Source organism: Leptidea sinapis, chromosome 5 (assembly GCF_905404315.1).
Source record: "Leptidea sinapis chromosome 5, ilLepSina1.1, whole genome shotgun sequence".
In the NCBI taxonomy this organism is placed as follows: domain Eukaryota; kingdom Metazoa; phylum Arthropoda; class Insecta; order Lepidoptera; family Pieridae; genus Leptidea; species Leptidea sinapis.
This window is the reverse complement of record NC_066269.1, coordinates 2,164,447-2,188,041: the sequence shown is the minus strand read 5'-3', so window position 1 is coordinate 2,188,041 and position 23,595 is coordinate 2,164,447. Positions and strand designations below refer to the sequence as shown.

Genomic DNA, 23,595 nt, shown 5'->3' with positions numbered 1-23,595 from the left:
AATTAAATAACTAACTCTACTTTTTAATGTAGGTATTGCAATTTTTGTTATAATAAATGTTGAAATTGCGCGTAGAGTTCGTTATTTAATTTTGTCACAACATGGAACATAAAGGATAGATTTAGTAGTGTAAATATGCAAAATGGAACACGAGAGCTACATACATGCGCAAACGCTAGAAGTAGCCGCCATTTTATGACCAGTGGGCAGTGACACAACTAAAGAAAAGTTGAAAGGTTTCAAAGCGAGTGACAGCTGACAAAGCTCTCATTTTCGGGCCAACTAACAGATGGCACTACAGTCTTCTGAAAACGTCACTATAAGGCGTCTGTCCCACCCCTGCTTTGACTACCACCAGGGAGCCCCCGGGTCGATCCTCGCCCGCCACGTACCAAATATTTTCGGTTTTCGAATTCATCTTAACGTTTTACTTTATAAGGTCCATTTAACAGCGGCTATTTCTACAGTGAAGCAGTGATGTGAATGCAGTACTGTTTTTTGGATTTGGATTGGATTTTTTATATTTATAAACACAAACTAAGCAAATAAAGTGAAATTACTGGGCAAATGAGACTTAACATATTATATCTCAAGGTGACGAGCGCAGTAATTGTAGTGCCGCTCAGAATTTTTGGGGTTTTTCAAGAATATTGAGCGGCACTGCATTTTAATGGGCAGGGCGTATCAATTACCATCAGCTGGACGTCCTGCTCGTCTCATTCCTTATTTTCATTAAAAAAAGGTTGGTTACGCTGTTGTCATTCCTCTGGTGATACAAGAGAGTAACGAGCCGCCATCACACCATCAGGTGATCCTTATGCTCGTTTGTACTCCTCTTCCGTACAAAAATGGTCTTTATAAGTAAATATTTATTTATTTAGAATCAAACAGTCACATAATATAAAATATTTACGTAAGGTTTACAAAGAGATGTTAGTACTAAATTAGACCTACAGTTTCCTTAAAATTAATAGATATTTTATGACAATTAAGAGTAAAGTACCTACAGCAGAGAAAAAATAATTATACAAAATGTATTAAGTCAAGTCTAAAGCTTAAATAATTTATTCGTATAGGTTAAAAACGAGAACTATATATTTTCCAATATTTTATTTACGACAGCTTTAATGTGTAGAAATGGCTAGAGACTCATCGTCAAATGTTTAAATTAAATGCTTCAGAATTTTGCTGTCTGTTCGCGAGAAACTCAAAAACTGCAGCACCAATATTCATGCTGTTATCACCAATGGATAGCGTGGTACTCGAGGAAGGTTTTAGTATAAAATTTATTATGTTTTTGTATATACGATGTATGAACGGTATTTCTTGGAGGTGTCAGAAAAAATCAGCCGTATGGAAGCTTTGAACGAAAACGCTGTGTAAATAAACCCTTTGAGATATAACAAAATAATGTATGATGGAATTGTGAATATTATATAGGACAACAGAAAAGTCCACGATGGCATATGTCTATCTATGAAGGAACATACAATGTACTTTTTTTTCTATTTACAGAATAGCATCTGTCGGGTCATAAATAATATACAGTATGGAAACAGCTTATATGAAATAAATGTAGGTACATACTTGATAGCATATTAGCTGACGATATACCAAAAATTAACGAAATCCGCGAATTGGTTTTGTCAAAAAGTAAGCTTTTCATTTCGAGCCAATTTAAACGTCCTGTAAGATTTGGGTAACTTGGTCAATTATTCAATGAACTTGAATATTTCAATATCATAAAGCGGCAACGTTATGATGCCGTGCAAAAGTTGAATAACAGCGCTAGAAAAGCTGCCTTTGAATTGCGCCGCCCGCGGCCGTCAAAGAGATATCGCCGGCACGTGTATCTTATAGCCTAAACACATGGTCGGATTTGGCCCGGCTGAACGGACGCGGTCTGGTACCGGACATTCTTTTTTATTTATGGAAAAGGAGGACAAACGACCGTACGGGTCACCTGGTGTTAAGCTATCACCGCCGTCCACATTCTCTTGCAACACCAGAGGAATCACAAGAGCGTTGCCGGCCTTTAAGGAAGGTGTACGCGCTTTTTTTGAAGGTACCCATGTCGTATCGTCCCGGAAACACCGCACAAGGAAGCTCATTCCACACTTTGTAGTACGAGGCAGAAAGCTTCTTGAAAATCGCACTGTGGAGAACCGCCACGCATCCATATGGTGGGGATGATTTCTTAACTTGTGGCGTGTCGTGCGAAGGTGGAATTCGGCGGCAGGAATCAGGTGAAACAGCTCTTCGGAACACTCTCCGTGATAAATGCGGTAGAAGACACACAATGAAGCGACGTCTCTACGCAACGCCAAGTGATCCAGCCGTTCACAGAGCACTGGGTCACCGACAATTCAGACTGCTCTGCGTTGCACTCGGTCAAATGGATCGAGCTGATACTGGGGTGCGCCAGATCTGAGATGACAGCAATACTTGATGGCCGGAGTTGCGCTTTGTAGAGCGCTAGAATGTGGGCCGGCTTGAAGTATTACCTTGTTCTATTAATGACGCCGAGCTTCTTCGACGCCAATTTGGCTTTGCCCTCCAGATGGCCACCGTTCTGGTAATCGCTCGAGATTTCGAGACCCAGTATTCCGATACTAGGCGAGGCTTTAAGAGTAGTGTTGTCGAAGAGCGGTGATACGACAAATGGGGTTTTTTAAGTGGTAAATGCGTAAACTTGAGACTTCTGGGGATTAAATTGGACAAGATTCAATATACCCAATTCCACGACCTTTTCAAGGGAGAACTCGATAGAAGACACAAGTTTCTCCCAGGACTGATCTTCGATTTCCCGAATGATCTGCATGGCCCGAATATACGGCCCCAGCAGTGCTGTCGTCTGCATAGCAATGTATGTTGGAGATGTGCAACATATCATTGATATTCAGTATAAACAGCGTGGGAGATAGCAAACAGCCTTGGGGCACTCCAGCGTTCACGGGCTTAGGGTTCGACCATATTCGATAGTATTTCGATCGTAAAAAAATATTATTATTACCGTCCGGACCGTACTGACTACGGCGGCGACCAATTGGTGCGAGGCATCCACCCAAGCCCGTACTGTTTTATGGTCGGGCCGCAACAAATCCGACCATGTGTTCAGGCTATAAAATATTATGCAAATTCGTTCTTATTTTTTTTAATACTAAGAACGATGATAGCTTCAAAGTAAAAACTTCAGCGCAGCTAAGAACGCCTTCTTCAGATACAAAGAGAACGACGAATGCGATATTCCATGTGTAAGTTCTAAAAACAAGAAAAATCTTTAGAAACAATACTCTGACATATTTCTTCATAAGCTTCTTATTAAAGCTCTGTCTATTGTACTATAATTAAAATAATGATCTCCATGTTACCGTTTTAAGTCCGGGAAAGCTTTCAAAGGAGCTTTCCGTTGCACTGAATACAGATTTATATTGTTGTCTGTTATTAGTGAAATTACTTGCATAATGATTTTTATGGGAGAAAGTAAGAATTTGTAAGCAATTTAAATAGTTCATACTACCAGCTGTGCTGTGAGAGATTGCATATTGTCATCGAGCATATGATTTTGTGTATAACATTCATCGCTTAAAATAGTTATTTGTTCAACAAGTGAGGAAAGTTATTTTTTGCTGCGAGTGCTGACTTTAAATCACAAATTGGCGAAGTAGTCTAGAATTGAATCACGAACGTAGCGAGTGATTCTAATATAGACTACTGGTAGGTGTGTAGGTGTAGTAGGTGTGTAGTGTAGGTAGGTGTAGGTGAGGTAGTGAGTGAATTTAAAGGCACGAGACAAATTGCTCTCGTGTGAAACATACAACTTTTCACCTCGACTAGTGAGAAAAGTGTTATAGGTTTATTGTAAGAGAAACAATTAAGATAATATTTAAGTAACAATGGTTATTATAAAAATATGAAACCCTCATAAAAACGGTTTCGGAACGCATCGGATCGCATTGTTTATTTTTTTAACGCGGAGTAATGGATGTATGGTCACGTGGGGTTCGAAATTTAAATCACTGCCTCACGTTTTTGCTGCGAGTTTTCACGTAGCAATAGTGCCCTTTTCGTGCTGGAGAGGTGAAAAAGAATTTTACTTCTTTAACTGGAAACAGCATTTGATTCAAACTGTTTCAGTGGATTTAAGGCCAAGTGCATGCTTCACAATAGATTTTTGTTAAGATTATTTATTAGGCGTAGGATTTTTGTTTAATATAATTAAGGTCAACAGTAATTTCAAATTCAAACCAACAATTCCCATTTATAATATAGATAATTAGATAGATAGATAATTTGGATTTTTTTTATTATTCATTAATTACCTACATTATATTAGATCATCATCATAGCTAGACTTTTACTAGTATTATTTAATATAAAACATTGTAAAACTCTATTTGAATTTCTCTTTGCGAAATGCCATTTTCTATTCATTGGTATGAAGAACTTCAATAAATGACTAAATAATATTTGTTTTAAGTAAATAGAACTTGATGACAACCCTATGTGCTGAGGAGTGCGCCATGCGTTGGTAAAACATCAAAGGCGACGGCCCACTGTTATGTATTAGTTTTCTGTAGGCTGTGACATGGGTTTGGTAGAAAAATAAAGTCGCCGTGAAATAGGAATCAAATCACTTCACCTCGCAAGAATAGAAGGTTCCTGAAGACATAATATTCGCAGCAGGCATCAAACTTGCAGTGTATTGTTCGATAAAAGACCTCTTAACGACTGCACCTATTCATTCGAGTTCTTTTGTAAATTTTAAACGTAGTATGTTTAACGGAACTGATATAGTTACCAGTAACCACCTGTCTGTGTTCGGTGCGATTGTCACTCAACCGAAACTGGGCGGGTACAGTCGTGTACAATATATTTAATGTCACTTAATTATTTATTTTCCTCGATTGTCGTGATTTTAATTAATTTTTTATAATTTACTTGCAATCAACTGACTGAAAAAGTATGTTATTTAAATAACACTATTTTGAAGTGACACAAGTTATCGACGTATCAGAGGAATTTAGTAGCGATGTCGTCACGATTTCGGTTACGCGCTATGTTGTTTTTTTTTTATCCAAGTCCAGTAGAGAGACATAAAAAATAATAATATACTAATACTAGCTCACCCAGCAAACGTTGTATCGCTATATAAAGTTATAAAAAAAAATTTGGAGTGTAAAACGTAGATGCAACCGATTCTCAGACCTACCAAATTTATCGTACTACAATTATTGTAAGTGTTGATCCATTGCCATCTTGCACCAACCTATAGCGGATTTGTGGATGGAACAGAATAATATAAAAATCGGGATACAAAAATAGAGATTGATCGTAGAGGGTTGAAAAGTTAGGGTTGTATGTATTTTTCAAAGCTGTATCATAAAAAAAATGTTAAGGGTGAACAACCCTTATCAGTTAGGGGTATGAAAAATAGATAGTAGCCGATTCTCAGACTTACTGAATATGCATATAAAATTTGGTAAAAATCAGTAAAGCTGTTTCGGAGGAGTAAGGTAACTAACTTTGTGACACGAGAATTTTATATACGAGTATAAGATGAAAGTTATAAAATAAAAAGACTTATTTGTATGCAATTCTATAATAATAAAATAACTTTAATTTCATACGAATTTTTTGTCTACGTAAACTCTGTGCTGTTGTAAATAGTAGAAATATTATATGTCATTAAGAAGTTTCTCTTCTTACCTGTGTTCTCTGGTCTATACACTTATTCATATATTTTTTTTTCAAAAAACAGAGTTTTAACTCAAATCTAAGTCCTCACAAACTTTAAATTAAAAGTCTATTTTATATAAATTAAAGGTTTAATGATTTAATGTAACATATATATATATATATATATATATATATAGAAAGCCAACTTTACATACATATAAATTTAGCGACAAACTGTATATAATCGCCAATTCTTTAATATACAAAACATTTAAATTTTTTGTATATGTAAAACTCTGCAACTATAGCTACGTTTATCTCTGTAGAAAAAAAAAATACTTAGTAAACCCAAGAAGCATTCCGAATTCAATAGTCTAAACTATACTTATTTTAGATCATAATAAAAGTAATATTTTCTACATGTATATTTTAAAACAATTCATAAAAACTCCGAAAAAGATTTTCAGCAGTCTTAGAAATAACATGTTTTGTATTTTTCTTTCGACTGTACCTCTTCGTCCCTTTCGTTAACATTTGGTTAGAGTGAGATGGAAATACTTCCTGTCGTAGGATATGAGGGGAGCGTCCACAATATAATAGTTAGTTGTTGAGTGAAGTATTGTTTTTAGTTTAATTTAATTAAATCGTTATGTAATTAATGGGTTCATTGCTGACATTCGTTCAAAATACCAAAATCAATCGGTAAGTTGTCTATGTACACTCATAATAGTTACTTATTAAGTTACCCTTTAACTTATATGTTGAATTGATTGAAGTATGTGGGTATGATACTTACCAGTGGGAGGCTCCTTTGCACAAGATGCCGGCTAGATTATGGGAACTACAACGGCACCTATTTCTGCCGTAAAGCAGTAATATGTATACAGTTACTGTGTTTCGGCCTGAAGGTAGCTAGTGAAATTACTGCGCAAATGAGACTTAACATCTTATGTCTCAAGGTGACGAGCGCAATTGTTGTGCCGCTCAGAATTTTTGGTTTTTTCAAGAATCCTGTACGGCACTTCATTATAATGGGCAGGGCGTATCAATTACCATCAGCTCAACGTCCTGCTCGTCTCATCCCTTATTTTCATTTAAAAAAAATGCAAATGAGACATTGCAACTTAGGTATCGCAGAGACGGACGCAGTTAGGTGCTGTCGGAGGAGTACTGCGTTACAATACGGTATAGGTCGTTTTGTGATGTATTACAACTGATATTATCACTATTATGGGGATAATGACACTTCACTTGCCACGCATAATTTATTTATTAAGAAATATAGATTTTGAGGATTTTGAATGAAATTGTAAATCAACGTGTAACGGACTTTTGTGTAAGGCTAACTCACATTTCCTATGGTACTGATGATCAGACCACAATTTACTAGAGTAATATATTAACAGTTATAATTATCAATGTTTGGTATATTGTGAATGTCAAAGACATTTAAATGAGGTTCATTGGTTCTTCTCAGGCATTCATTTCATTAAAATTAATCACGAAAATCGGATCACAGCGTAATCCAATAGGTCTGAAAATTCAATTTGCATTCAAAATCTAAGTTTGTTCAAGCCCTTTCGAATGGCGCCAACCGCAATGGAGCCGGTCAACGGTCGAGCCGTTCAAAAGTTATAAGATGTTTAAATACATCCATACACAGTGTGTGTACATACATCCATACACACACGCACATACAGACGTACGGACACAATCGCGGCAATAGTCAGGGAAGCTTCCTAGGACCTTAAAACGTCGAGATCTCATGAATACTCGTATTTCGAAAAACGGGGAAAACCAATAACATCCCGAATTTTTAAAAATTTTAGTTTTTCTTAGCGGGAAGTTAATAAATACCTATCGAATTGAGTAAGTAAGTAAGTATGTCTTTATTTGGAACAAACACTACAAATACACGTGAACATTTACAAAATATAATAACAAATAATATGAAAAAACTTATCTAAAAATTACTATAATATGCCTAATCTAATTAAAACTAATATACATTAAAAACTAAAGTAAGGCTTATTCTATATCAACATAATAAGGTGGTGTTTGCAGTGTTTTGTCCTAAAAAGGTTTGCTACTCAGCATATTAGTTGGGTATAACCACAATTGATAACCTCCTCCTTTTTAAAGTCGGTTAAAAACAATGGGAGACCATAATGTACCTTATGCTACAATAATATTCGCTGTTATAACACAGTCTGAAACCTTAAGGAAAATGTGGTCACATAATATCCATACAATACTCGTATTAGCTATATATTATAAGACCGAGCTGAAACGCGCTGCGGCAATGTTACAGCTTGAAATTATAGCCAACCCTGATACTTCCTAAGTTACAAACTTTTAGCGTGTTATAACATGAAATAATTTCTTTTTACGTCCCTTATATTATATTTCAGTGTTGCTGACGCAAAGGCTAATAACAAATGTATTAAGAAGTTCAAAAGAATTGTTAAAAAACGTTTGTAATGGGTAGTTTTTGACTTTCAGTAAGTGATTTCATATCCTATTTTAAATAAAAATATTTGAATTTGAACGAAAACTAATCCATTTTGTATGGATTTTGAATATAAAGAAAATATAATTATACTAGCTCTTACCCGCGACTTCGTGCGCATGCAATAGTTACTTTGGGTAGCATTTTTTATTTTTATATTTACAAACTGCTGTTGTTAATACATTTTTATAAGCTACCAACTATAGAACTTTCATCCCCCTTTTTCACCCCACACAGGTCTAAATTTTAAAAACGCTAGAACAAATATTTAAAAGTTTCATGGTTATCTTCGATAGAGGCGATCTTTCATACAAACTTCCTCCCCCTATTTCAACCCCCTCTAAGTCTTTAATTCGCGATAAACGTAGCCTATGTCCTTTTCCCAAGCCCTTGTCTATCTCTGTGATAAATTTTATCAAAATCGGTTCAGTGGTTTAGGCGTGAAAGCGTAACAAACAAAGGGCTATTAGCACAGAGGAGGTTTTAGTCGGTAGGGGGTGTTTACATATGGGCCCCGTTACGGGGTCTTCAATACGTAAATGTGTTTTCCTCCTCTCCAAACAAAAAAAAAAAGGAAGTGTACCAAGAATACTGGCAGCTTTTCCAACTCGAACATTTTGAATATTGTATATTAAACCAACACTCTCTATGGACTTGCTCTATCCAGAAGTTTACTCGAGATGATTTATTCAACGGATAACTTTACATAATCTTATCAGCTTCGTGCTCTCTCAGTTTCATTATGGTAGCGCTCGAGATCGTTTCTAAAAATCGGTCAAGGTTGAGTAGGATTGTCACAAGAAGGGTTCCGACGGGGATACATAACAATTATTGATTTTTTTACTGATTTTGAGGCTATGTCATAGTCAAAGCAAAATAAAACTTTAGAATGAATATATATAATAACCTCAGCGCAGAAATCAAACTAGATATATAATGTCGTAGAAAAAAAAATATAAAAAAATTAAAACATATTTTTTTAACCCTGAGAATCCCCAGCCGTATTGATCCAATTTCGATTTTCTTCATTGGTTACTTCCAGAGTTATCTAACTTAAAAAGAAATTGATAAAATTTGTGAATAGGTGAATGGTGAATAGAATGGTTTAGGTGTTTAATGATATTTTTGCAACTAATTAAGCAATGGTATTCAGAAAGTAAAATTTGGTGAAGAGTAATGAATGGAGAGGGTTAAAAATTGCCAAAGAACAAACATATTAACGAAACATAAATCAAATCAAAATCACTTTATTCATGTAGATCAAGGAAATGACACTTATGTCATTTTTTCTTTGATTTTACTTTTTTAACTGTTTTATTTCCACTTCGGATAAGGTTAAGCTTCTATGAGATGCAAATATAAATAATTAACAATTTGTTATGTTTTTAAAGTGATAACCCTCACTTCTAGGATTAATACACATATAAAATTTGAAAAACAACAAAATTTTATGAGCGATGCGGGACTCGAACCCACGACCTCCGGCGATCTGTGCCGGTGCTCTAACCAACTGAGCTAACCGTTCGAGTGACGTATCGTTATAAAATCTTGTATGCTTCGTTCAACTCTCAAATAATGTTGTTATTAAAATGAATTTGTTTTTAAAAAGCACGTTATAATAGTACCTATCTAGTACCAAATAATCTTTAATTACCTTCATCGCCACAAATATAGTCAAACTATTGCCCGTTGCAACACAGCCGACCACAGAGCAGTACTGAACGTGAACTTTCTTCTTCTCTTTCTTGTAAACTTAACTTGTTCGGGTTTGAATCTATAACCCAGGAGTTGGCAAGTAGTTTTTCCGGACACTGTGTCACATAAATGAATATACTGTTAAAGTTAATTTATTTTATAACCAAAGTTCTTTTGAACTACTACTTATAAAATATTTCCTTACGCTAGATACTAAATATCGACGTGAAGCCATCTCAAGATTGTATATTCCAAAGCTCAACTAGAACTAAACTTTTAGTTAGATCTACAGTGCCTACCTTGATACAAAACCAATGCCCGCCACAGCAACTACCGTTCAGATCATAAGATATCCAATTTTAAAAAATAAAAATATTTTAGAATCAGAGATCAATGAACCTTAGTTTCTAAATGTGTTTGAATGCGGGCTGAAAACAATTCTGTACTGAATACTGAATTAGATAAATTCTTAACTACTACTTAAAAATGTTTATTTAAACCAAACTCAAATTTTAAAAAAACAAATCAGTCTGCTTTCCCGGGGAATAAAAAGAATAGGGAAGGGTGTCTTAAGACTAAAGGCATTTACCAGTGAGAGGCTCCTTTTCACAGATTACCAGCTATCTTATGCGGACCACAACGGCGCCTTTTTCTGCCATGAAGCAGTAATGTGTAAGTCGTATTGTGTAACGTCTTATATCTCAGGTGACGAGTGCAATTGTCAATTGTAGTGCCGGTCAGAATTTTTGGGTTTTTCAAGAATCCTGAGCGTCACTGCAATGTAATGGGCGGGTCGTATCAATTACCATCAGCTGAACGTCCTGCTCGTCTCGTCCCTTAATGTCATACAAAAACAACTTTTAACCGCATGTGAGTATTCCTTTGTTTATTTGGGAATATCAAAACAGATGCCAAAACACGGCCGCACTTAACGGCCTTTCCACTTGAGATTGGTCGTTGGTTACGCCTCCCCTACAGCCATAAATTTAAGTAATTGAACCGCTCTATGAAAAAATCAAGAGAGTGGTTTGTCCATGCTGTCCACAATACCCCATGTTTTAAATGTTATGCTTCTCTAACAAAATAGATGTAACGCCATCCAATTTCTATTATTTCGTAGGCTTCGTTGTGTATACATCTGTCTGTCATTCTGACACTATTTGCAATTATGATTTTTTACTCTGTATATAGATGAGTTATATATATAGATTTTCCAATAAGGATATCTTTGACAACTTGTTGGCAGCTATCATAGTTTATGGAAACGACATGGGTACCTCCAAAAAAGAAGTCATCCTTAAAGGCCTGCAACGCCTGTGATTCCTCTGGTGTTGCAAGAGAAGGTGGGAGGCGGTGCTCACTTAACACCAGGTGACCCGTACGCTCGTTTGTCCTCCTTTTCTATAAAAAAATTAATTCTCTGTTGTTGTGGAGTGGTAATTCAAACTTATATAGGGCACGCCGCACGATCGTCTGCCGTGATGATGCTACTAACTGTTAGTTAGCACTGCTGTAGTGCCAACTGACTTACACGGATTAAGTTATAGTTAATTTAACAAAGATTTTAATATTATATGCTGTTTAAGTTATTTAGTTAAATTATATTTACACTGAAATGATAATTATATAAAATGATTCATTACTAAGACAGTGATGAATAACAGCAGTTATATAAATGTAATTATTAATTGGGATATCTTATGGTTCCATGACGTTGGTAGCGCTTGTTAACACATAGGCACATAAGTGAATTTGCTAGAAACTGTCATAACCATAATGTTAACACCAGGAACAGATATAAACTTATGATGCCTACTACTCGGCTAAGTCGTGTTAGTCAGTCTTTTGTGGGGCGACGTATATGCTTTTACAACAAGATCTCAGAAAATGTTAGAAACAAACGTTATTCAAAAGAATTGTTAAAAAACGTTTATGTGGTAAAGGTTACTATAACATAAATTACTTTCTTAATGATACCACAGATTGGGAATGGAGCGACCAGGCTATTAAATAATAATTTATATTGTACGATATTACATTGTAACCAAATTTTTTTATGAAAAAAAAAAGGCCCGCTGAGTTTCTTCTCAGGTCTGAGGTATTCGTTTTGGAATGGGTGGTAGTTTTTGACTTTCAATAAGTGATTTCACATCCTATTTTGAGTAAAAATATTAGAATTTGACTTAACTGATCAATATGATAGTATTGCTGATATAAATAAAATTTTTGTTACCCTACATAGTAGATATCAGTTATCTTAGATTGCCTTGAAGTCCTCTAACATCTCAATGATAATCTCCAAGTCTTCGAACGATGTGAAATATAATGAAATGATTTATTAACGGATGTTTAAGGAGTGACTTGCAGAAAACACGCGAGTTTGTGAACAAATTAGCCGCTTAACTCGTTCGAACAATAATTAGCGAGTCGTTAGATTATGCGGGCATTTGATAAGTTTATCATATAATTACCTAGCTTTGATAAATTATAACTAGAACTAATCAGTTAACTTTTAATATTGACACGGGAGTGGGTCAGGGATTGGAAATAATACTCCGCTTATAGGAACGAGTCTTTATTTGGGTTCACTTTTTCTGAACTTGCACTTCGGTGGTCTGCCGCTGTTCCTCCTGTGGGCGGCTTGTGTGGCGACCTTTACCGCGTCACACCGCACCGAACACTAAGTCTCTTCTATCTTCTTCTTCTTCCTCACCTGGATCACTTTCCACTACTTCTTCTTTTCTTCTTCCCTTACACTTTCGAGTCAGAACTAGAACTGCCGCAGGCCACACTTAGTACGACATATATACCCCCGGATCTGTTCTATTTTCAAAATGATTCTCCCATTCCATCTTTAAATTTAAATTGTACTAGAAATTTCTTTTAACTTTTATGCATCCTGCTTACACATTTGCCATCCTCTTTACTCTGTTGGATTTGATCTTGAACTTATTAGAAATTTCCATTAACTTTACAAAATCCAAAAAACTCCATACTCTGGCAGGTGTATCGAACCCGGGTCTACAGCGTCTAAAGTAAACGCTGAGCTACGAGTATTGCTGACGGAGCTGTTGAAATTATCAATGACTTGAAGATTGACAACTCTCGTCATGTACGTTGCTGCACGATATGAAATTTGACAACTCTTGTCAAATTTTGTCGAAGCGTTGCTACGCGACAATATTATATTATTTGCTGCCCTTCATGGGCGAGTCCGACTCACACTTGGCCGCTTTTTTAAGTTCTATATAAAAAACTAACAAACTATGCAAAAAGACCTGCTTTTCATTTTTGTAAGACCCCGTAACGGAATTTAATTGTTAAGCATCATTATCACCCGTAATATGTATTTTATCACAAAATTATTACTACGAGTAAATATTTTATTTATTTGTTTTTATGAATTTCTTTTTTAATAACTTTAGCAGAAAAAAAAACCTGTTCTCATTTTGTCCGCAAAACATCAATGCCTTGTAATTGACATATTTTAATTAATTAATACACCTTCAAAGGAATGCTCGAAGCGGCAGTCGAATCGCCTTTAAAAATTTAATTAAGAAATATTTTCTGGAACAAATATATGAAAAGAGCGATGAAGCTCGCCTTTATTTCCGACTGTCCCTATTTAACAAGAAATATTCTTTCATTTAAATGAATTCTTGTGAATTTTAATATTCAGGTTACAATAATAAAAAATATTTCTGTGCCTAAAGCCAATTAAGATGTATATGATATCGTGTTTTCCCATACACTAGAACTTTAATTTAGGGGTGGTGAAGAAAAGTAATAAAAAATTGTAAATTGGTTTTTTTTTTGTTGCAGCCGAAGTGAGTCTGCACTGAATAGTCCCACCGAGCCCGATGTATCTCTGGCAGCTTCTATCACTGACCCCTTGGAAGCCCATACCCTCGATGAGGCTAGGAGGACGATAAGGTAAATTTGTAAACCTTTATTTATTGGTCTACCAGCGATTTTACATAAAAATATTTCTTAAACAATTAACAATTCAAATTACATATGCAGGGTATGCAAAATCATTTAAAGGTAAACACTACTTGCTAATTTCGCTTATCAATATTAATTTGATAATGTTAGGTTATTTTTTTTTATGAAATAGGAGGACAAACGAGCGTACCTGTTGTTAAGTGATCACCGCCGCCCTCAATCTCTTGCAACACCAGTGGAATCACAGGAGCGTTGCCGTCCTTTAAGGATGGTGTACGCGCTTTTTTTGAAGGTACCCATGTCGTATCGTCAGGAAACACCGCACAAGGAAGTTCATTCCACAGCTTTGTAGTACGTGGAAGAAAGCTCCTTGAAAACCGCACTGTGGAAGACCGCCACACATCCAGATGGTGGGGATTATATCCTTACTTGTGGCGTGTCGTGTCGAAGGTGGAATTCGGCGGCAGGAATTACGTTAAATTGCTCTTCGGAACACTCCCCGTGATAAATGCGGTAGAAGACACACAATGAAGCGACGCCAAGTGATCCAGCCGCCAACAGAGCACTGGGTCCCCGACAATTCGAGCTGCTCTACGTTGCACGCGGTCAAATGGATTGAGCTGATACTGGGGTGCGCCAGACCAGAAGTGGCAGCAATATTCCATGTGTGACCGGACCTGCGCTTTGTAGAGCGCTAGTAAGTGGGCCGGCTTGAAGTATTGCCGTGCTCTATTAATGACGCCCAGTTTCTTTGAAGCCAATTGCCAATAAAATCATTTATTGATTATAAAATAATGTTTTTTCTCAGTTACGATTCTTGAATATGTTTATTAGAATTGTGTGTATGTACATTATTACAATCATAATTAATTCCTATAAAAGTAACAATTGGTTAGAGTGAGAGAGGAGGAGCCTGCCTACCACTGTCGTATGCGAGAGAGACAGGGAAGCCCGACAGAATGGCGCCGTAACGCAATACGTTACGAAGCGGTTTACCCTCCTATAAGAAGTTATCACTTCAAAACTGTATACCAACATTGCTGTACCTATAACCTCTATATCAGTGTCGTTAAACTTTAAAGTATAAAACATTTGGAGTATCCTGTGTTTTTCGTCTCTTAGATCTCGATGAAGCGTTTGTAAGATGTTATCAAAAATATATTGTAAATTGCTTATTTATTAATTTCCAGAGATCTTCGTATGAAGTATCGGGCGCAAGCGCATCAGCTTCTAACATGGAGACGATCACAACGTACTCAAGAGGAACTAGTCACGCGACTGCAGCGAGAAAAGGCGGAGCAACTGAAGATGCTATCAAGCCAGCTACTCCTCTTCGAATCCCGTTTGGTGCGTAAACAAAAAGAGATCACCAATATGCTAGCTTTAAGGGAGTCCATTGTAATGAAACAACAAAAAGTGATTGAGACACTTCAGGCCAAACTTCTTGACAATGGCATCGATGTTTCACAAACGATTCCTGATTTTAGAGAGATGTTGCAAGATACAAACATCACGGGTGATTTCGATTCACTTAACGATTCCGATTCTGCGGTTATTATGGAAGATATTGACTCTGATTGCTGTAATATGAATCCACCTAAATTTCGGTCAGTCAATCCGGATAGCATTACTGTTGCACGTTCAATCTCAGATGCTATAGATCCGAATCTTAAATACAGTGCAGCTAGACGTTCAAACGGCTTTTTGAGGAGGCCAGAAATCTTAGAAACAGTGTACAGCGTTGAAGAAGAAGCTGATAGTGAATCATCTAAAGGTCTAAGTGCGCAAAATAGCACAGAAAAGGATCTTAAAGATCCAAATAAAACGGATGAGCAAAAGAGCAGTCTTTTAGCTCAGAGGCGAGATAATTTCCGAATGCGAAGTTTTGTTCTGACAGCAGAAGTTAAAAGTATAGATAGTGATAAAGATAAGCCCAAACCAGGGAGTGATATGTGGTCCTATAGTTATGTGCCAAAAAGAATGACGCCAGCTAATGATTCTGATGAAGAAATAACTTCTAATGCTGAAAGTGATGAGGAGGAACCGGAAGCTAAGTCCACTCAGGTCGTAACATATAATCGTGTTATGTCAAACCACAGAAATGTGACCAAGCCGAAGGATGTAAAATATAAAAGGATAAATAAAGCTAAATCAAAGAGTCTAGAAGAATTGAGAGGTCGTTTAAAGAATTGGGTTGAAAAAGGAAGTAAATTGTCGAATATTCCTTTAGAACACGCACAGAGTTATGCCTAAATCATTGAAAAAGTTCCTGGATTCAAGTCTAATTTTGATTGAGGCCGGAGATGTGTGAGTCATTATAATATCTATAATTAGATACCGCATTTACCGAAATCACAAATATATTCAAATATACATTTCAAAATGTGATCATTACTTAGAAATATTTTATGCACCCTTCGCGTAGTTGTAAAGTTAAAGTAGATATCTTAAATTAACAAAAGTAATCTATTCTTGATATTGAGTCTTTTGTAAATAATCTCCTTGAATATTTATTTACCATCTGAAAAATATTTACGTATTTATTATGTGATTTAAATTACGTTAAATGAATGTGAGCTTCGAATTGCCAATTAATCGCACGACTGAATTTTCGATGAATCATTTGTAAATAACATTTATTATAATGCTATTAACACTGTGATTTAGTTATTTAATATCATATTTGATGATATTAATTTGTGCATTTTACATGGGTAAGGTGGAATCAGTAATATTATCAAAACTATGGTAAGCTAATATTTAACTTCACATTGTTAATATATTTAGTGAGAGATAATCATTTTAATTCTTGTATGTTGTTCCAAAAATATAGTAATACATGTATTCTGTAGAAAGTGGAAAGTGAATTATGTTAAAAACTCAATGTGAATAATTTGTGATATTCTTTTAAAATTAGTCAATATGTAGATAGAACCTCTTCTAAATATTTATGTACTGTCAATGCTTTGTCTATGGTCGTATGTAGAAAATATGATATAATTCAAATAATATTAAAGTATACTACAAAGTGTTTGTATTTTCTCTCCTTAATTAATAGAGGTTAGTAGTAATAGATCGGTTTATAAATCACAGTTCGTATCAATGTTAACTTTGCAAATAAATACAAGTATGAAATATATTGTTCTATAACATGTGGGCTTACGAAATTAAAAATGGAAATCAATATGTGTTTAGATTAAATAGAATAAGACCCTTTTCTGTTACAAGTAAATAAACTAAAATGGAAGTTTTTCTGTGATTTCTGTTAAGATAATTAGATGTTTAGTAAATCTGTAAATTGTTCAAATATATTAAAACTCAGTGTGAAAGTAGAAACGAATATTATTTATTAAACCTATCGGTGCCAAGTTAAGAAACTCGTCTTTTGATGTTCTAATAATAAGTCTTCAATTACCGCAGTTATAGAAAATAGCATTCATTGTTCACATACAATTAGTATGATACCTCAGTTCCAAAGTGTAATAAGTCTGAGGCTGATCCATAGAGCGGATTTACACTTTGCTCACACTTGCGTAAAACTAAGCTGAATGTAAACTTAGCATAATCTTCGAATTCATTTTTATAGTCATTTTGACAACTATAATTAAGTTGAGCTATGACAGTCCAATGCAAAAGTCAATTTCTCGTTTTATCACACTCAGCTAAGTGTTACGTAAGTAAAGTCTGAGCAAAGTTTAGGACGCTCTAGAGATCTGACCCTTAAAGTTAGCTTGAGATAACGATGAGAATTTTTCACCAGTGGGAGGCTCCTTTACACAGGATGCCGGCAAGATTATGGGAACCACAACGGCGCCTATTTCTGCAGTGAAGCAGTAATGTGTAAACATTATTGGGTTTCTGTCTGAAGGGCGCCGTAGCTAGTAAAATTACTGGCCAAATGAGACTTAGCATCATATGTCTCAAGTTGACGAGCGCAGTTGTAGTGCCGCTCAGAATATTTGAGGTTTTTTAACAATCCTGAGTTGCATTGCATTGTAAGGGGCAGGATGTACCAATTACCACCAGCTGAACGTCCTGCTCGTCTAGTCCCTTACTGTCATAAAAAAAATGTTCCATAAACAATAACCTCCTATTACCACAGAGAAATAAGTCGATATGTGAATACAGTTCACTTGTTACTTCCAATATGTCTTCATAAGTAAATAATAGTTTTGTTTCATACAGTAACAACTCCAGTTGTTTTCTTTTGGAACCCTTTTCTAAATTTTTACTCTTTGGAACTTAGGTATCGAGACGTACATGACGTGTGCATTTTTTTTTACAAAATTGACTTTAGATTCATGACTCGATGTTAATTCTATGTTTCAATCCATAAAAAGTAAGGCAGAAAATATTGGTGAATAATTTAATGGTTGAATAATTAACTTCATTCAATCAAAATTATTATGCTTAAACCAAAAGTTTAACTTTTTTACTTGAGTAGCGTTTTTAAACGCTAAACTTCTAACTACATTCGATAAAAGTACTATTTCTGTCAATTCTTTTTTCAAGTATATGTATATAGCCATACACTTTGAAAGTTCAGTGCCAAAATATTTTAATGCAGTCTTTTTCGATTTCAAGTATAATATTTGCATGTATTGTCCGATATGTTGTTCAAAATTCATTTCATATTCAAAAACGAAATATTAAACTATCCAATTAATTAATAATAATATGTTAATTATTGAAATTAAAATTATCTTTAAATCAACCTATATATTTTTAAACTTCATAGGAAGTATATTAAATATTTCAAAATAATTGTTAGTCAATAGGCAAGAAGTAGGAAATAGCATAATATTATTGTTTATACATATATCGCAATAATATTATGCTTTAGTTCTTTTTTAATTGTTTGTATTTCGGGCAATAGTTTCGCCATTAATAATCAAACAGCACCGATTTCATTAATGTCAAATTTATAGCATTTAACGTAACGTTCTATTGTCAGCTTAAAATGTTCAGATTAGTTCAGTGTGCTTAATAAAACTGTTCGGAATATTTTCTTGGATTTTACTTACCTTCCACGCTTCCATACCCGAGGGTACATACCCAACTTATAATAATAATAATAATTAAAAGGTTTATTTGGTTCAAAAAGTTTACAGAAATCATACTTATTTTTTGTTATGAAAATAAGGGATGAGACGATCAACTGATGGTAATTGTACCTGCCCATTTCAATGGCGTGCCGTTCAGGATTATTGAAAAACCCGAAAATTCTGAGCGGCACTACAATTGTGCTCGTCACCTTGAGACATAAGATGTCAAATCTCATTTGCCCAGAAATTTCACTAGAAGCGGCGCCCTTCAGACCGAAACACAGTTATGCTTACACATTACTGCTTCACGGCAGAAATTGGCGCCGTTGTGTTACCCTTAATCTAGCCGGCATCCTCTGCAAAGGAGCCTCCCACTGGTAAAACTATATATAACAATATGGACATTAAAGACCCAAAATGGCGTCTAGTCAGCATCATGTTGGGAATTTTACTTCTCAACGCTGGTATTCTCTAGACACCGTAGAAGCCAGACTTCGAGAATTAAATATTTATTAATTAAAATATATATCTAATCCCCCAAGTCTACTGATACTATAAACATTGGCAAGAAAAATAATAAAATTATATATTATGTATATAAAACATATTAAATCTGTCCGTAATACACTTATCTATTAAAATAAAATAATAATAACATAACATTATTAACCGACTTCAAAAAAGGAGGAGGCTCTCAATTCATCGTTATGTTTTTTTTTATGTTTGTTACCTCAGAGCTATCGACTCAGTGAACCGATTTTCATAATTCTTTTATTTGAAAGCTGGTGCTTCCCGTGTGGTCCCATTGCAATTTGGTAGATTGCTAGATATGACAATGGCAACCATGAGAAAACCATAAAAGTCTTTAAACTGCTATAAGTATGTGCACGACAAATTTACACATAACTCAATATCGCGCCAACCGATTTCTATTATTTTTTTTTTATTGAAAAGGATATAATTTAAAGGTAGTTTGGTTAGAGTTTGGTTGGGTTCTGACTATGGGATCCATGACAAAGTATCGGGACTCTTCAATTATTCGGAGCAAATTAATGATTCTAGGCCAAATCTTTCTTATTTTGATTGATTCCAAAAATAAGGATACTTTATTTACTAAGTTAATTTGCGTTACTAGAATTAGATTTTATAAAAAAAACATACTTTTTAGTGCATATTAAGTATATCTATTGCTTTGGAATAGTGTTTTTAAAGTCGGTTGTTTTTGTGTAAAAAATTTTTTATCATAACATTGGTAAAAATTTTCATTCAAATAAAATAACTATTGCTTTGAATAAATATTAGGTAAACGTAACTTTGACCTTTAAAACAAAATCAATTATATTCTTATGACATCAATAAATCAACTATAAAATCAAATAACAAATCCAATGTGAATTCTATCACTCAGTCAGTAATAATATCGACTGCATTCCCCATCACAAATAATCTAATATATTCAAGCCTTAACTAGACAACACATAAATGAAATGAAGACATGGATTAGAGTTTTGATAATAATTATTTAACACAAGTAATACGCCCATTGACGTACGTCATTGAATACACCTCATTATTAGCCAGGTTTTAATCTGATACACCAATGACGTTCTATACAATATATAGAACGTCATTGTGATACACGAAAGAATTAAATAACGCCCTACGCTTTTTCAGCGGCAAATATTTGCTCTTTCAGATTTGCTATCGTGTTTGCTGTTTCTTAAGATAGTTTTACTAAACTGTAAAATATACTGTCTTTTTCGATATGTTATTATTTCTATTGTTATTTTTTTTTAAATTAAGTAACTTAAATATAGATATAACTTAAAAATAATTACATGATTGAACAGAATCAGAATTGTTAAGCCAGGCGCAGGGTTTGCGACATTAAACCTTCACATAATTGTAAGCACTGACTTACAACGGAGCTCAATTGGTCTGCAGATGTCATAGGGTGTAGATTTGGATGGCATTGCATTGTTATATATTCGAGCGCGGTAGAATTACATAAGGTGGCATCCTTGCACCTAGTATAGTCTCACTACCATAGGCCGTCGATCAAATGGTAAAAAAAAGAATCATTAGAAAAACTCGAGCATCTCGGATTGAGGAAAGGTTATATTATTACATACAGAAGAGTGTACATCTCAATAATCTGACAATTTGAGCAAGACATAAGAAAATGATAGAGTCACAAAGTTCAACCCGAAAATTCTCTATAGATGGAAAATCTTATATTACCAAACAAAGGCAAGCAGTAGTTCCAGGTAGTTTCAAGAGCAGTTATACAGAAATTCTGTCTGGTGTACCACAAGGATCGTTTTTAAGGCCTCTCCTTACCTAGTCGATATTGATTTGAGGATAAAAATTTCAAAATATTTACTATTTGCCGATGACAAAAAAAGACTGCGTTCGATTACAAGGAGACTTAAATAACTTGTCAGAGTATTATAAACTAAATAGAATATCGATAAATGCAGATAAATGCTTGCACGTATCTTTTACACGTAAAGAACAAATACATAAATATGAGTATAAAGTAGACAATCACTTAATAAAATCAGCTACAATAAAAGATTTGGGAATATACTTAGATTATAAAATGCCTTTAACTCATCATATGGACATAATTAAAGATAAGGTCCTTAAGCAATTGGGATTTATTAAACGTACCTGCAAAACTTTTTCTAATATCAAATGCATACAAATGTTATATTTCGCCCTTTTTAGATGTCTAATAGAATATGCATCCAATATCTGGTCTCCAGACTATACAACTTACATACAAAAAATTTAATACTTACAAAAAAAATCTAAGATATTTATGTTTCAAAGCATATCATCTCTACATGTCATACGATGAAACATTTAGATTTTTTAATAGAAACCCACTGGAACTACGCCGAACCCAACAAGATGTAATATTTCTACATTCTTTATTATCAGGCAATACAAACTGTTCTGAATTATTAAGTGCCCTATCGTTTAATGTACCACAATATAGAACACGTCATACAAAACTCCTGTTTGCACCACGTACTAAAACGAACTATTATAAAAACTCGATTATTTGCAGGATTCAAAATAATTACAATAACTACTATGATATTCTAGATATCTTCATGTTAGAAAAGGATAAATTGAAGTGTGAAATTATTATTACTCATTTGTTTAAAATATATACATAATATTATTATCTACTAACACATACGCTTTCACACCCACACACAAACATACACACAGAAAAGAAGAAACACAAGAGGCAGTTGTTTTGTAATACAGCTTGTTGTAAAACTACTGTAAAATAATAATGTCAATATGAGTAATCTATAATGGCCTTAAGAATTATGTTTTATATTATTGTTTATTAACGTTCACTGTAACGCTGTTGATTACCAATAAATACATAAATTTCACACCGTCAGATTATGGGAATCGGTCCACATAATTGTCAGTTATCAAAATCAGTCATGACTTTTGGGTCACGTTCAAATCGCCAGTCTTGAATAAGAGTTACACGAGGTTACAAGAGGGTTTACTTAACATCCCCTCTCAATTTCTGACGCGCTGGCCACCAAGTTTGGCCACCCCACCATGCAAAACGGCAGATAAATATTTTTCCCTTATCGGAAATATGTGTATTATATTAGTATCTAAAGCGCTTGAGTATTTCTTTGTGTCTGTTTCTTTTTAGCATCTAACCTTCACAATCCAATAGGTGCCCACGACGCTAGAGTAAATCCCTATTTAGCATGTTGGGCTCCCCTAGTAAAGGCGGCATAAAAATCAAATGGCTACTTGTTGTAAGAGCGACAGGAACCGACGATTGACAGTTCCGGATAGCCGAACTAACCATTTGATATCGAAAAAACAATTTTTAATGAAGGTAGATTAATATCTGATATTGTTTAGAAGAACTTCAATCTCACCTTCAGAGATACATGCTCTTAAGTCTAAATCATTGTTGAAATGTCGGGAAACTTAAAAATCTTCAATTCCTGGTGGTGCCATTAGGTGATGAAGTTTTTAAAATCAGATGTGTTGGTTTTTATCTTACCTGATACATGAAGGTTCGTTCTCCTAAGAGTGACTTCGTGATCCTTGATCTCTTTATAACCGCTTAAAGCTTTTTGATATCATATGGTAAATTCCGAAATCTTTATGGAAGAGGAGGGAAACGAGCGTACCTTTCACGAGAATTTAAGTTAAAGATCACAGAGGAATCACAGGAGCGTTGCCGGCCTATAAGAAAGTATAACGCGCTTTTTAAAGTATAAATAGTATAACATGTCGTATAGCCCTGGAAACACCGCACAAGGAAACTCATTCCACGGTTTAGTTGTACGTGGATGAAAGTTCCTTGAAAACCGCACTGTGGAGGATCCCCACATCCAGATGGTGGGGATGATATCCTAACTTGTGGCGTGTCTTTTTTGATAAACATTAAACAGCAAACTAATAATCTAAGACATTCCATTGACATATTTTAACATAGCCGATAAAAGTGTCCCCGGTTCATAAAATCTTCTTACAAGTTTTATAACATCCATAAAAACTTGTAGTATCTATCGTGTTTAGGGGAGTGGAAAATTACGCTCCTACAAAATTTAGGTGTTTATTAGCTTCAATATAAATATGTATAATTCGCAGTTAAACATTACCATACTCAAGATTAGTATCAGCTGTGGTATCCAATAACGTTCTATACATACCTAGACAGAC

The 23,595-nt window shown here is 34.8% G+C and overlaps 1 protein-coding gene across 5 annotated transcripts in view; it reads left to right on the top strand.

Annotated features, from left to right (window-relative positions):
• Positions 1-16,694, top strand: part of LOC126964662 (uncharacterized) — a 167,583-nt gene extending 150,889 nt beyond the window's left edge. For 4 of the 5 annotated variants that reach the window (XM_050807914.1, XM_050807915.1, XM_050807917.1 and 1 more), the window contains 2 exons: positions 13,706-13,816; positions 15,019-16,694. In XM_050807914.1, the coding sequence (XP_050663871.1) occupies positions 13,706-13,816; positions 15,019-16,081 (1,174 nt within the window). In that variant the 3' untranslated portion in view covers positions 16,082-16,694. Of the gene's footprint in view, positions 1-6,250; positions 6,382-13,705; positions 13,817-15,018 lie in introns of those variants that run through there. The other variant, XM_050807913.1, reaches the window with a different exon arrangement.
• Positions 16,695-23,595: the final 6,901 nt, after the last annotated feature.